General features: G+C 42.2%; 1 protein-coding gene across 2 annotated transcripts; it reads right to left on the bottom strand.

The window, feature by feature from the left end:
- Window positions 1–514: 514 nt before the first annotated feature.
- cetp (cholesteryl ester transfer protein, plasma) lies at window positions 515–15,821 on the bottom strand. Of its 2 annotated transcripts, none has more exons than XM_061721208.1 (17): window positions 15,466–15,821; window positions 13,966–14,080; window positions 13,750–13,881; window positions 10,957–11,027; window positions 10,605–10,692; window positions 10,435–10,504; window positions 10,286–10,346; window positions 9,221–9,312; window positions 7,781–7,880; window positions 3,812–3,891; window positions 3,672–3,722; window positions 3,432–3,578; window positions 2,770–2,837; window positions 1,703–1,745; window positions 1,277–1,349; window positions 1,068–1,153; window positions 515–973 (listed from the first exon to the last, which is right to left on the bottom strand). In XM_061721208.1, the coding sequence occupies exons 1-17, from the start codon at window positions 15,605–15,607 to the stop codon at window positions 896–898; spliced, it is 1,497 nt and encodes a 498-aa protein (XP_061577192.1). In that variant the 5' UTR covers window positions 15,608–15,821; the 3' UTR covers window positions 515–895. The 2 variants fall into 2 exon arrangements, with proteins under 2 accessions (XP_061577192.1, XP_061577191.1); XM_061721207.1 differs by having other exon boundaries at window positions 15,470–15,821.
- Window positions 15,822–16,296: the final 475 nt, after the last annotated feature.

Raw genomic sequence — 16,296 nt, 5'->3', positions numbered from 1 at the left:
GCAGGCAACAGCGGGGAGCCCCGGGTGGAGCCCCGGGTGGAGCCCCGGGTGGAGCCCCGGGTGGAGCCCCCATGACTACGGAAGAAGGCAGCCAGGGGACCTAAGGTGATGGACCAGGACCCCGCCGGGCACCAGACGCCCAGCAATCCTAATTACTATTAAATTATTTATAGTGTACTTAGCTTATCAGACATTACTTTTGCATCTAGCCTCAGGTTGGTGTCGCTCTTCCCGCTGAAGCTCCCTCCCAAACTCCATCAGCAACCATCCGTGGCTCCATCAGGGATTCTAATAGTGTTTTTTTCCTCCCATCCTGCTGTTTTATTCAGTGGTGAGTGGATAAAGCAGTCGGTGACTAACTGCTGACAGTGGTCTGCAGAAGGTCTTTAGATTGCAGAATGCCTTAATGCTTTGTGAAATTGCAAACTGGGAAAGGATTATGGCGGCTTGGGATCACTATATTTATACTGCAACCGCTGTGTGAAAGTGATATGAACACAAAATAAAACAGATCTCCATGTAGAGCAGGATTTTACTGATGCTTACAAAACTAAAATGCACACACTCACAGAACAAGGAAAAAATACGGTTGCTAAATGTATATTTCCCTTCTTGTGAAAAAGTCCTTCCTTACATTTCCAGACAAGGCAACAGATTAGTAATTTATGGTGCAAACAAAGTTTTTGTACAATAAGAAGACAATATGACAAAAAGGGGCATGAAACGCAACTCCCTCAATCCAACGTCATGTTATAATTCAGTTCAATTCCAATTCCTACACCTCCACAGTTATGTCTCTAATCTACTGACATGAACTCAAAACACGAACATTTTCATCTGCATTATCTGGCTCCCTTAAAACAATTCTGTCCCACGACGCGTAGGAGCTGCCGAGTTACTGCAGCGTCTTCTTGAGGAAGTCAACCAGGAGGTGATGAGGGAAGCCAAAGTCCATCTGAGTCACCAGAAAACCCTGCAGCACAGCAAGAAGGAAAAGACAGGAGCCACATGAGTGCAGGCGCCCAACACAAGCAGGGGCCGCACGGAGAATAAAAATCAGCACTTACGTCCTGAGGAAGCACTTCAGGGTCAATGATGTCAAATAAGTTTACACCTTGTTTGTCCATCAGTCTGGTGATCTCAACCTCAAGTACTGGAACACACACACATCACATTTTCTGAAAGGACAATCCACTTTGTATAGGATGTTCTATAAGAAGACCTATTGTTGTTAGTGTTATAAGGTTAGGGGTTAAACTGAGGTGTCATTTCTTACCTGACAGGACTTTAGGAATACCTATTCTCTCCACAGCTTCTCTTATGAATTGCAGTTGGGAATCATCTTGCAACTGAAACAGAGAGACATTGACTAAACAAGTCTGGTTAAATAGTTTATAGCTGCATGAGAATATACGATCAATGCTGACTAGGTTTCCTTGTTTTGTTTTATTGTTTATTGAATTAAATTTGATCTTTTTTAAGATGTTTTAGAAGAAGAGAGCTTGACTTCTTGCTTCCCAGAATGTCTGCCAATGCAGATGGTAGGTTTTAATAGACTCAGAGGGGCTAAACAAGCCACATAAATTGTAAATTCTCCAGATTCAAAAGGACTGTAACTATCGTTTAACTGAAATGTAACTATAGTTATGCAAATAAGTTGAAATTAATCATTATTAAATTAGTGGTGGTAGAAACAACTTACCATTGTATTCTGTGAGGGTTGCTCGGCCCGGAGCACTGAGATCCTACAGATGGAAGAGAATTGATACATACAAAGCATAAAGGCAACGCCGTCTGACAAGCTAATCAAACATACATTCATATATTTTATTTCATTTTATTATTATTTTGTTATTATTAGATTATTAACATTGAATCTCTCTAATAAGGAATACCACTTCAGTTCACACGATGGGAGAGTATCTCAAATAAGTGTCAGCCCCTGGTGTAAGACACAATGAAGTACAAAGTGGTATTATAAGCATAGACTGTGTCACGTGACCCATTGGTTTCTGAGCTTACTCCCAGCTCCTTCATCTGGACCTTGCAAAAATATTGCAGAGCTGCCATCAGACATTTACAGCAGGATATATCCTTTAACATGTTGACTCTATGGCTAAGTCCAATATGACCATTTCGTTTAGCCGACGTTGGGTTCGTACAAATGGATGGTTGCTTCACCAAGGACTGTAGCATGATGATTACAGAGGAAGCGATAACGGCTGTTGATTGAGCTGACTGCCAATCAATCATATTAGAAATAAATGTAATGCTCGATATAAACTCTCAGCAGAGCTGTACGCCCCCATATGGTCAGAAGTGGCATTGTTACGCAGAGCGACTTAACAATGCTTGTTGGCAAGCCTTGTTAGATTACATATAAAACCTTTAAAGTATATGAATGATTTTCTCAAATATAAAACCCCTGCTCACCAAACGTTTTTTTCTATGTATTTATTTATTTATTATTGCAGCTATGACTGGGTAAATATATTGGTTTATCCAAGGTGTTATGAGCAGTTCCCCAGCTATCATGAGTCATTACACTGGGGAAGGCTTCTGCCCCGTTGCTTTTGGTTTGGTACCGGTGGAAATGGCCATGAATGGGAGGGTAAGTATCTATTACCATTGAGTTCAAATTTAATGTTAGAGCCTGAACCTGATCAACAATGGAGAAGTTCAACAGAATTCATGAAAAAAGAAAAAAAAAAGACTAAAGCACCAACAAGATTACAAATCTTTGCAAAAAGATAACAAGAAAGGTCTTACTCTTTGGGTGTGCCATGCAGGAAGAGTTTCTTGTCAGTATAGGAAACTGTGATATCTATGGACACGTTCTAAACAAACACATAAAAATGAGATGAGCAAACTGAAACTCTTATGGGCCTTCAATTCAATTCAGTTCAATTCAGTTCAGTTCAATTCGACTTTATTAATCCCCAAAGGGAAATTGATTTTCCAGCACAGCCCATCCAAGAGAACAAAAACATGGAACTTTCTTTTTGTAAGGGAGAGGAAAATGCATATTGCAAAACAGGTACTGCCAACGCATGGCGTGGTAGATTTTGTTTGATTCACCTTGAAGACCAGCAGAATATTTTTCTTTAAAAAAAAAAGCATACATCAGTTTAACAGAAGACAATAGATTAAAAAAACACAAACAAGGCAGTATTTCCTTTACAGTAGTAATAACTTATAAACTGCATAGGTGAGCACAACAAACAGCAAAACTCCCTCACTTCTGGTATAAGCCTTTATAAAAGAATTATGTCACCATTTAATATTCACTTTGACATTTTAACTGTTGATTCATTCATTTTCCTTTCCTTGGTTTGGATATGCGTTACTTTCAGCCACGTGTCATTACTTTGACCTAACTGTTTCAACTGGAAAATGTGGAACAAAAACTAAATAAACATTTTACAAAGTACCGTTTGGAAGAAGAGTGCTGGCGTGCCCTGATTCCCACAGTGGAGTTCTCCAGAGGCCTGTGCGCTGACCCTTGACCCGGTGGTGGAGGTGTTAAGAAAGGGAGCGGATGAACTCCACACTCGGAGCTCTGCAGAGTCTATCAGACACTGAACACAAGAGCAAAATGAAGTGAATGTCCGTCAAAAATATAATACTTTGTCTCTAGGAATGAACAATAATCAGGTGTTTTTCATTTGTACCTTTTCAATATATTCAGGCATGACACTGGAGAGACTGGTCTTAAAAAGCTCCTGAAAATAACATTTGGTTCAGATGGGTTTAGACACTTGTACTGACTTGTTACATCCGCATTCACAGACCAATAAGGTGGCTCACTTACAGTCAGCTCCTCTGATGAAATGTTGAGTTGAAAGCGGCCGTCTTCATGAGCAGCAGCAATCAAGGGGTTGAAGAACTGGTCTAGGGTTAAAGGGCAACTTATTTACATGTATTTTTATATCACATGGTATGATAGTGGTTGGTCTTTTTAAAACTTGTTGATCCAAGGTGTTACTAGCAATTCTGCAGTTATCTCTGTTTTGTTGAATACTGGATCGTTGCATAAAATCTGTGTGGCAGGGTGGAGGAGGTGCAGCCACTCAGGCTGACGGGACACAGGTGTGGCCCGTCAACCTCTCCACCCTGCCAGCCTTGATAAGGCGGGGCTGGACAGCAGCAAGGGGTCGTGGGAGACTGAAGCTGCTGTTGATGTCGGACTGAGAAGCTGCTGTGAAGGAGCTGGAAGCACGTGTCTTGAGTGATTGCTGGTAAATAAAGGGTTCTGCACTAAACTCCGTGTCCTCTCTATCCTGTCGGTCAGGCCCCGTAGCACTCGCCGTGCTACAATCTGCCTCATTGTGATCCCGATGGGATGGAGAAGGGAGGGACGGAGCGGGCCCTGGACGTGCTTGCCCATGCCATGGCGGACCTGGCAGCCATGCTTCAGGGCCAGGGAGAGCAGCTCGCGATGCTGGAAGCGCTTGTTGCCGCGGAGCGACCGACACCTGTGCCACACTTGAGGTTCACCGGAGCAGCGCGGGAGGGGCTGGCGGGCCGCAGCTGAGAAGCCAGGAGGCAGAAGCTGCGGGCTGCCAAGCGACGGCTCCCGAGACGGTGGGACCCCCGGAGCGGCCCAATCCCGGCACCACGCCTGAGGTTCGCCGCGGCAGCGCTGGCGGGGCTGCAGCCGACTGGCCGGGAGGCAGTGGCTGCAGGTCGCCAGGCGGAGGCGGAGTCGGAGTCGGAGGCGGAGTCGGAGACGGAGTCGGAGGGGGCTGCGGAGGTGGAGGCGGACCGGCAGCCGGAGCAGGGCTGCGTCAAGGAGGAGGCGGCGGTCCTGGACGCAACAGTTTCGGGGCAGTGCGGCGTGACGGAGGAGGCGGTCCTGAAGGCGGACCAGAGGCCAGCGCGGGGCCGCATCACGGAGGAGGGGGTGGTCCTGGACGCACCGTCTGGCCCGGGGCCACCACCGGCGTTCTCGGCGGTCGGCCCGGTGCCGAGGACGGCCCCCCGACCGTTCCCTCTGGTCGGCTGGACGCCGAGGGCGGCCTCCCGACGGGTCCGGGCCTGGAAGGCCCGGGGCGCAGTCGGCGGTTCCGGGCTTCCTCTCCCGCTCTGAGGGGGCGGGGGGGGGAGTAGGCTCGGCCGGACGGACCCCGGTCGTTAGTTTGGCATTGGGGGTGTGTGGCAGGGTGGAGGAGGTGCAGCCACTCAGGCTGACGGGACACAGGTGTGGCCCGTCAACCTCTCCACCCTGCCAGCCTTGATAAGGCGGGGCTGGACAGCAGCAAGGGGTCATGGGAGACTGAAGCTGCTGTTGATGTCGGACTGAGAAGCTGCTGTGAAGGAGCTGGAAGCACGTGTCTTGAGTGATTGCTGGTAAATAAAGGGTTCTGCACTAAACTCCGTGTCCTCTCTATCCTGTCGGTCGGGCCCCGTAGCACTCGCCGTGCTACAATCTGCCTCATTGTGATTGGTCCGGTACGCTCTGTACTGATGGGAGTGACTGTGAATCGGAGGGTTACAGGACCCCAAGTGTACATATGTATAGATAGCCAGGTTAATAATGCTATACACTGGTTAATTATATTTTCACTGTGTGATATGAGATGAAACGATTATTCAAGACACTCGATTAAGTTGATAACAAAAAAATCTTTTTTGTAAATTATTTTCCACTGAAACTTCACTTAATGAATTTGTTTCATGTGAACATGTAGGGATGCAGGCTGTACTACAGCTGAACACTCGTCTGTGCTTTGTTTACTGTCTTCTTCTCCACATATGTCAAGCCTCACCAAACCAGCACCTGGTCCCATTCACTGCAGCAAAGACATCTGGTTTCTCTCTGATTATATGCTTATGTGTTAAGCCTGCATTACCTAGCAACAGTGCTGCTGAAGGCAATCACTGCACCTGGAGGTAGTGCTCTGCCAAAATATACGTACTTCCTTAAAGGGAACCTATTATGAAAAACACGTTTTTTCTTGCTTTAACATATATAAAGTGGTCTCCCCTCACCCTGACAACTCAGAGAAGATGGAAAGCCACCAAGTTCTGCAATGTCTGTTCACCCCGCCCGGCTGAATCTTCCAGTGTCATGTGACTTCTACGAGCCCTTCAGATTTGTGCATTTTCGTTACGTAAGCAAAATGCAAACCACGCCTCGGTCTCCTCCGCTGCTGAAACCACGGCCACAACTAACTCCGCCGGTCGGAGCGTCCGCCTTGTTCAGAAGCGGTGGCTGTTTGAACAACGAGGGACAGTACAAATTAGGTTTTGTATCAACACTTACCCTCATAAAAGGATCAGTACCAACAGCAGGGACCTGGCAACTGCACACGAGTCAGCGGTAAGTGACGTTATTTTTTTAATTTTATTTAAATTTGTTTACAAGTATGATCTTTGCATGGGCTAAGTATTTAGCTTAGCTCCGGTGTTACTCCGTGTTACGGAGCTCTATTAGTACCGTAATACATTTATTTCTGTTTATGGTTTCAGATCTTCCAAGCACCTGAAGCTGTTCAACGACACCTTCAGAAGATGCACGGTCCTTCCTTGAGCCAGCAATAGTGCATAAATGTTATTTATATACAACTTACATTTTTTTTAACAATAAAGTTGCCATTTGTGAAAATTCAGTGTTGTGATTTCTTTACAGTTAACATGATTCATTTGTCTTGTAACATAAGAAATGAAAGAATGAGGAATCGGAGTAAATAACTGTGGTGTACCTGTTTAGAATTCAATTAAATCTTCCTGTGTGAAGACGAGGTGACTAAAGGCTGATTTATGGTTCCGCGTTACACCAACGCAGAGCCTACGGCGTAGGCTACGCGTCGATTTAACGCAGAACCGTAATTCAGGCTTAAGATCCGTTTACACCGTGTCATAAATGCATGAGAGCGTCCGACTATCGCGTCGAGCTGCGTGACATCGGACGCTCTCTGTCCACACTGAAACCGTTAAACTCGCGGCCAGTTAGGACAGTCCAATAGAAAATAAAGGAATGGAATTGATTTTGTCACTGAAGTTCGATCGCATTGCATGGGACACGGTTTGTGTACGGAGCCGGCTGCTCTTCAAGTAGCCCCACATGCTGATCTTCTGCCCGGAGGGAGGCTTTGTGCCCTCCCCTGCTACACCTCATTCAGGCAGCCAATCAGCACAGAGCCTCATCATAGCCTCCCTGCCCCTCAGAATCCCTCACAGAGAAGGTTAGAAGCGGTAAAACTAGAGACATGGCCCACAGGCTGAATTTCTCATTTATGTAGAAAAAACAAGCTTTTGATTGTTTTTAAGACATTCAAGGCCCGTTTAAAATATACATTAAATGCCATAATAGGTCTCCTTTAAGGGTTTCTGCGTATAAAATTGTTGAAGAGCTAAATAAAAAAATTGCAACATGTAAATAAGAACATTTTGAGATATTTCAGAGATTGATCTTTTTTCCTTTTTTTATATGCTCTTTTAATAAGGCAAAAGTATTTATAAACCAATTAACTGAATAATAACTAGTTTATTTCTTCATAATTGAGTGATCAATAGAATACTAGATCAGTAAAATAAATGACAGTTGCATTACTAGTCTTCATAATGCTGTTCATACCATAATGTGTGTAATAATATGATAGATTGACTTTACAGAGGTAACAAGCAAGTAAGTGTGATCTGCTGGAACAGGATCCAGGTCCCTGCTACAAAACAGAATCAAGTGGATCAATGGATATGGTTTTCACACATCCTGAATTACACATTTACAGTACATTCCCATAGCTTCCAATTTTAAGACGGAATCACAATTGCTGACCTGAAAACCAAAAGTAAAGCATCTTGTTTTCGGTCAGTTGGCTTGGATGGAAAACCGAGTCGCTGATCACAGAAGTTACATTTCTGTAGTTGGTCAGACCCTGGAAGGTATACATAGAAAGGGAAAGCACATAAGAATTGATGATTTTTTTGTAAAGTGCCTCTTTATTCCAGATGTGCTTTGTGGATCTGGACAAGACATTCAACTGTGTCCCTCGTGCCATTCTGTGGGGTGTGCTCCACGAGTATGGGATCCGGGGCCCTCTACTAAGGGCTGTTCGGCCTCTGAATGATCGGAGCAGGAGTCTGGTTTGCATTGCCGGCAGGGCTGCTCTTTGTCACCAGTTCTGTTCATAATTTTTATGGACAGAATTTCTAGGTGCAGCCAGGAACCACAGGATTTCATCTCTGCTTTTTGCAGATGATGTTGTCCTGTTGGCTTCATCAGACCGGGACCTCCAGCATGTGCTGGGGCGGTTTGCGGCCGAGTGCGACGCGGCAGGGATGAGAATCAGCACCTCCAAGACCGAGGCCATGGTTCTCCATCGGAAAAGGGTGGCATGCCTTCTCCGGGTGGGTGGAGAAGTCCTGCCTCAGGTGGAGGAGTTCAAGTATCTCGGGATCTTGTTCACGAGTGAGGGAACAATGGAGCGTGAGATTGACAGACGGATCGGTGCAGCGTCCGCAGTTATGCGGTCGATGTACCGGGCCGTCGTGGTGAAGAGGGAGCTGAGTCGAAAAGCGAAGCTCTTGATTTACCAGTCAATCTACGCCCCTACCCTCACCTATGGTCATGAACTTTGGGTAGTGACCGAAAGGACAAGATCGCGGATACAAGCGGCCGAGATGAGTTTCCTCCGCAGGGTGGCTGGACGCTCCCTTAGAGATAGGGTGAGGAGTTCGGTCACCCGGGAGGAGCTCGGAGTCGAGCCGCTGCTCCTTCACATTGAGAGGAGTCAGCTGAGGTGGCTTGGACATCTGTACCGGATGCCTCCTGGACGCCTCCCTAGGGAGGTGTTCCAGGCATGTCCCACCGGGAGGAGACCCCGGGGAAGACCCAGGACACGCTGGAGAGACTATGTCTCTCGGCTGGCCTGGGAACGTCTCTGACTCTCCTCGGAAGAGCTGGAGGAAGTGTCTAGGGTGAGCGAAGTCTGGGCATCTCTGCTAAGACTGCTGTCCCCGCGACCCAGTAACGGGTGAGCGGAAGAAAATGGATGGATGGATGGATGGATGCCTCTTTGATAGTCATAAACAATGTCCCGACGTATTATGGTTGTTTCTCCTTCAAACCACACCAAAACCAAACAATAAACCCTGTCTCTGTTCATCTTAACCATGTTACATGTATTTGCTTCTTCACATTGTCACAAGGTTATCATTTTCAAATACATTTTAAAGGAGAAATATGTCTTGTTTTGTATGTATGGGTCTTATTTACCTTGTGGTATGATTCTATGTAGTTAGCAGTGATGACAGGTGGAGCAGTAACACCGATGTCCACACTGATGCCTCCATCACTGAGTAAGTGCGCTGTGAACACAAATAAACACCAACTAACCATCCACTCTTACAAAAAGGACCAAAGGTGTTTTTTGAAGTTTAATATTGTAAACATCGAGACTGAACCCCTAAACTCGTCGAAGCAAAGCTGTGTTCTTCTTAAAATGGCCTTTTGTCTTTCAGGCTGACATGGAAGAAAATTCATTAAATTTAAATTTATTCTAAAAAAATTCCTTTAAATTTTCATCTTTCATCAGGCTCAAAATCTTTCTGACTTAGTTCTCTTAGTGCAGTAAGTGAAGGACTTCAACGAAAACTGCTTACGTTTACTGTTAAGTTGTTAGAAAACTGGAAAACTGGAAAACTGAAAACCAAGACTGATGCACCGTTTTTCGATATCATCACTTGTCAAAATGTGACGTGTCGTCACAGAAATCTAACTCTTGATTGTCTGATCAGATACTTTTACCTTAATGTTTTAATCTAACGTTCAATAAAAGGTAATCATTTAATAAAACGCAATGCCTCGACATCACTTCCGTGGTCAATGTCTGTATATCACGGTAAAACCTAAAACACAGACTTCACTTACTTAAATACAGTTATCAGCCAGAAATTTCTGAATTACCGCAGGTAATTCTGGGGTTATTTTAGTCCAGTGTGAATAGGAAAGACTCAGATCCAATCAGTCACTCAAGTACAAGTTTGAAAATGGTCTGCCACCAAATGGTTCAGATTCACATTTTATTGGATGGTGTGAACACAGGTGTAACACATTGGTCCCTTGTGATTGGATTTAGTCTGATGCATTTTAATATGAGCCTTGACCGGGGCTTAGGTCACAGGTCAGAGTATCCATAACATTCATACAAAAACTGCAGAAATTGTTAACAGGAAGGGATTGGATTACTTTAAAGGCGATCAGCAAGAGTTCTTGTCTTAATGCAAGTGGAAGGGTGCAAATAACTTTGATCAAATCACATAAAATAACTTGTGCACTCACCCGCTGTGTCTTGGATAAACTCAGCCATTATGTCTGCAAGCTTGTTAATCTCCTTACAAATCTGCATTTCAGGACAGATGTGCCTTTGTTTAACTTTTATAACAAACAGGCAGACACATGACAAAACTTGGGCTTTATTTCACCCTCACCTGTCCTTTAATGACCAGCTTAACAGTGAAGGTGATAAAGTCGGTGAAGACTCTCTTCAGCCAGTTTGGCCTGACCAACAACAAGCAGACACAACTTAACAGACTCGGACACACTGATCATGTCATGCAGATGCTCTGTTCACTTGTCTCCGGGTGGTTTTCTCACTTACTCTTTGTCTCCTTGCAGGTGAAGACGAAGCTTGTGAAATGTCAGATAACAATCTGACGTGTCTGCCGCAACCTTCCCCTTGCCACAGTCTGACAAAAGGGAGAGACAGATACCAGAGGGACAGATGAAAGAACAGGAAAAAGTTGTATAAATCTACCATATCATTTTCACTATTTGGATTGTAGAAACATTGGGAAATGCAATTATGACGATGGCAAAAACAGTAGAGAGGATTAAAAGGTATATTTGAAATGCGTAAGAGTTTAAGCATAAAGTAATATAACATTTGAAAAGTAAAGTGTAAGTACCTCAAAGTTGTAATAAAGTTCATGTAAAGCATTTAAGTGACTCACAAAGCTTTGGCTTGATTCCAAGATCAATCTGAGACTCAATCTCCAAGTCAATAGCTTGTGCAACATTGACACTATAAGAGAGAAACACGGTCAATGACAATAAATGTAAACCACTTTAATACTAATGTTGACTTTAGTTGTAAAGTAGTAAACAATTTTTGTGAGTGTCATTTGCAGTATGACAAGACAAAAACAAACAACAACAACAACAACAACAAATTTTGAACAAAAAACATTAACTCTCAGAAAATAATATAGAACACCTGAGTTTCCGGGAAACATCCCGTTATATCTGGATGGATGTAATGTATTTAAACTTTACTGGACTTTGATCCATGTATCTGTGCCTTGAACCAACAGTAGCCAGCAACACTGGTGACCGATGAAGGAACAACACGCTGAACACCCCAGACTGTTGCTAGAGTAGCCGGCTAGCCTCAGTTATATAACTATCTGACTTTTCATTATTTTATCATTAAACTGATTTTTATGTAATTAGAACTCCTGTGTTGAAGTTAAACATTAATCTTTGGTGATATTTATTATTATTATTATTATTATTATTATTATTATTATTATTATTATAATTATTAATAATAATAATAATAATAATAATAATAATAACAACCAGGATCATTCCTTTTTCGAGCATAACACATTTGCTATTATATTAATTAATTTTCGTCCACTTTGTTTACAATGTTACATTTATTATTTAGTGATTATTATTGTTCTTTTTTTATGTTATTGATTTATTGGTTTTTTTTTTAAAGATTTTTGTACTTATGTTCGAAATAAAAGATATCAATAAATCAAACTATATAAGAAAGATACAACAACAATAAAAGGACAGTCTATCATAGTATAACAGAAAAACAATCAAATGGAGACAGTGAACTTTTAAGAATAAGCAATTTTAAAAGGATTTGTCTTCAATTAGGGTTTGAAAATCTGAAGGCATATTGGTATTGCATACATGATGTGGGAGAGAAGTCCAGAGATTAGGGTTCTGTCAAGGGTGAAACCCAGGCTCTTGGCCTGTGGGGTCATGTTGTTGGTTGTGATGGTAAAGCTGTCAAATGTTGTAAGAGTAGATTCAGACCTTAATGTTTTTCACTGTTAAGATTTTTGTTAAGGTTTTTTTTAATGCAGAAAAAACAGGATTTAACTTGGTTGGTGGAAGGGATAAGAAGGGTTTTGGTGGACACACAGAGCGTCATCAGTATAACGGTTGATGTTGAAAATTACATAAGATATGGCCAAGAGGTCGCATATAAATGATGAAAAGAAGTGGAGGTATGATTTGAGACAGTTGAGGGATGTGTCATTTATTTTGATAGATGATAGTCTGTCAAGGAGAATGCTGTGTGAGGTGATGTTGAAGGCTGCTCTCAGATGCAGTAGTATGACTAAGGAAAGAAGTCCAGAGTCAGAAGCCATAAGATCTTTGGTCATTTTACCCTGAGTTTTTGTGAGTATACATTATCTGTGAGGAAAATTTTAGCAAATTCTTCTTCATCAAAACATATTTATTGGCTAATCATGTATGCGTGAATCAACTTAACTAAGTACTACAGTGTATCAGCAGTAGAAACTAGTCCAACAGTAGAGCAAAGTAAGACAATATTAAAAGCTCACTGAAGAAAAAGGAGGAAGTAAAGGAAGCACTCTCAACTGTTGCTCTTAACAATTCAGTTTAATTCAGTCAATTCAATTCATTTCAATTAAATAATAATTTATTTAACCTTAAAGAGAAAAATAGATGTAGTAACTTTTATTATCTAAAGTTCTTCAGACTCATTGTAGATGGTTATGTCTTTGAGCATCCTGTTGGTGAGCCCCTTCTCCCCTTCAACCCTCCCATGTGGTTTGTGTGAGTTATTGATAAATTATTGCTATAAAATTACATTTTCAGTCCCGGTCTTGGGATTTTGAGTTTGGGGGCATATATATACCAGTCACTGTTGGCTATTTTAGCTGGTTTGGCTTAGCTTATGCTAACCTATAACGTTGATTAATATTACTTTACATTCTTGCTGATAAAATCTGTCCAAAAAATCTTCATTTTAAGTGCAAAACAACTACCAAAATGAGTGCTGACAGAGCTGAAGCAAGCACTAGCAGAGCTAGTTTTTGTAATTGTATTGCTTCCTGTTTTACTTTGAAACTTCTTCACCTGTCAGGTGATTTCCATCATTGGTTCAGTCTGAGTCTCTTAGTTGCCTCTGACATGTCGATTGTTGCTCTGTGAACTAGTTTAGTCATTACTGATGTAGGATAAGGCACCATAAAGCAAAATGCAGTAGACACAAAAAATTACTGGGAGCCCAAAGTTACTCGGGCTAGTTTTTGCTAAAAGTAGAAACGGGAGATCAGAGATTGATGACACTAAAGATAATCAAATATCCTTTTATATGAAACTGACATTTTAACTAAAAAAACCCCAACAAACTCCTTTATGGTGCTTTCAAATAAAGAACACTGTGCTGTACCTATGCTCCCTGACCTCTTGGATTTGAGTCCTCTTTAAACCTCTCTTCATGACAGGTTTCTGTTATACCATTTTGATGATGCAACCGGTTCAGAAGGATCATGGGTATATGACAATATACAGCTGGAGAGTAGTTCCTTGTGCACAGAAAAGTGAAAGTGAAGGGGTACCAGTGTATTGACAACTCACCCAAAGGACTCAGTATGTTGTGTGTTGTAATTAAGAATATGTGGCTCTTTTCTTGTCTTAGCAAATCAGTGAATAAGGTGATCTGCATTGGTGCTAGTTGCACACTGACTCACAGCCAACTGCCGTATCCATACTTTAAGGTCCCTCTGAACACTGCAGACACATTGCTTATTTCCAGGGCAATGCCTTTCCCTGGAAGCAGCTCAAACGCGCTCCGACCAATCGACAGGTTGTGAATCTCTAAACTAGATGAGGTGAAAGAGAATCAGCACATGATACCAAAGCATCTTCTGTGTTCATGTCTTTGCACAATGTGTATGTCCACTCACTTGTCCAGGCCATATGAGATTTTGCCTACGAAGAGCAGAGATTTCTCTCCCTGCATACTTGGGTATCGGGCATGTTGAAATGCTGCTTCAATCACTTTTGTGGTTTTCTCATTCACTGTCAACGACAGATAAACACAAAATGTAATTGAAGATAGTCGAACGACAGAGATATATGGACTGGAGGAGCAAAGGATTTCATTTTCAAAATTATTGAAATAATGTCCATGAAAGGATATAAAAGGACTAATCCTTTTCTTCTTTTACCTTTTCATAACCCCACTCCATAGCTGGAGATTGTTTATAAGAGATTTTATGTGGGAATGGCTTGGTGAAGTGCTCAAGTGAAGTGCTCAAGAGATATACAAAGTACACCACATCACTGTGTTTTGTTTATAGGACAATGTGAGTGTTTACTTAATGCAATGTTGCTCTAGTGTTGGTATGTGTGTAACAACTTACCGGCCGACATTAGGATGTCCACAATCTTGAGGTTTTTTAAATCCGCACTGAAAACCTATCTTTTTTTACTGACTTTTAAGTCTTTTTCTCATGCTTGTTGTATATGTTTTATTGTTTTTATGTAATTTTATCTGTACAGCACTTCGGTCAACCCCTGTTGTTTTTAAATGTGTTTTATGAAAAAATGTGACATTGACACTGACAATTTCTTTTACAACAATCTATGTGCATCTTCTTGATCGACATCTGCTAAGGAACATAGAGGCATGCACACATTCTCTGGGGCCACAAATCCTCCATAAAAAACCTAAAGTATTGTCTTATTATTTTCTTTTGAGATTTTCTGTCTTTAATAAGAGGATACTGGTGGAGGAAATTTGACAAAAAGTTGGGAATATTCGGTACATATTTGAGTTATCACATGCAGCCTCGCAGGGACATTTTCTTCAAGGTTTTAGACTAGCAGTGCATAAAGTCAAATAAAGAACCTTAGCCTCTGAACAGAATCTATTTTCAAGATGACCCGATGAGTAATTCTCACAAAGTCCACTAATAGACCAATTAACATCTAGCATAAAAAAAAGATGATCGTGAGTGAGGGTTTACAACAAGCATGTGTGAAAACCACTTAAAAGAAGATGAAGTAGGCTTCCAACTCAAGGAAAAGGAATTGGGATGGCTGGCCTGGCTACCTGCCTTATCAAGCTCCTGAAGACTGATTCTCATCCTGTTTGTATGTATTTTAGATTAATCCACATGAAATGATGTTGCCAACACTGTTTTTCACCCCTCAAGGCCAGTACTATCATCTGACTTGAAGGTGCTGGTAAAATCTCCTACAAGATTTCTGGCAAAAGTGACCATAAAATGAAAGACCTTAGAGAGAAGACATATGATACACTTTTCATATAAATACGTTATTTTTATTCTATTTATCAGTAATATAAATACTGGATTTTGACACCCAGTGTCTTTGAAGTGTAATGCCTGCTTTAAATGAGTCAATGAAATCAATCAATGAAAAATCCAGACAGAACTCACACACAGCAGCAGCAGGGTAGGTGAGTCTGCAGACAGTTCCAGTGAATCTGTAGGCTGAAACAGGGTCCTGCAGGCAACTGTGGGCCATCCCAAACATAGTAAAGATCAGGAGTAGCAGCCGTGGCGAAACATCGCAGGGCATCGTGCATGGATGTTTCCCACTTCTTTGAGAATCAGCTGAGATTTTTTTTTTCCCTTCCCTTTCCTTCTCTTGAGTCGTTGCAGCTCTTTGATTCCCCCTACTTTGAAAAAATATTGCAGCTTTCAAATCCTGGAGGGGCTCAAAATACTTCCAATATCTAGTGAGAAACAATGTCTTCCATCCAGTTGGAGTCAGACAGCTTCTGTGATTCACACTGGGAATGGAGCAAAAGAAAACACAGACTCAGATTTGCTGAAAAAGAAAAAAAACTGGTCGAAGTACAATTTCCGCTGTGACGCAACAGGGGCAGAACCTCTGATAGAAACACAGACTGAAGTTTTTAAGTATACACACAAACAACCCATCCATTGTTTTCAGCATAGGCAGTTCAACGTGTGATAAAAATCACACAGGCTAACATTAACGCATGTATGTACCCCACATAGATTTCTCTTAAAGTGACCAGAAAAACTTCTTGTCACTCTGTTTTCCTCAACTGACAAACATCATGCTAGTTGGGTCCAACTTTTCCCCAACAAAGGTGGTCACAACATGAGCAGCATCGCAATGAAACCTGAGCTGAGTTTAAGGTATTTCAGGTATTTGTTCTCCAACTCTCCCAGGTGAATAACAAAACAAAAGAGAAGAAAGGGGGAGGTATGGCAGGGAGGGCCGGGGATAAGAGGGCT

The sequence above is a fragment of the Cololabis saira genome, chromosome 5 (assembly GCF_033807715.1).
Source record: "Cololabis saira isolate AMF1-May2022 chromosome 5, fColSai1.1, whole genome shotgun sequence".
In the NCBI taxonomy this organism is placed as follows: Eukaryota; Metazoa; Chordata; class Actinopteri; order Beloniformes; family Belonidae; genus Cololabis; species Cololabis saira.
Note: the sequence above shows the minus strand (reverse complement) of the source record. Positions and strands in the feature narration are given on the sequence as shown.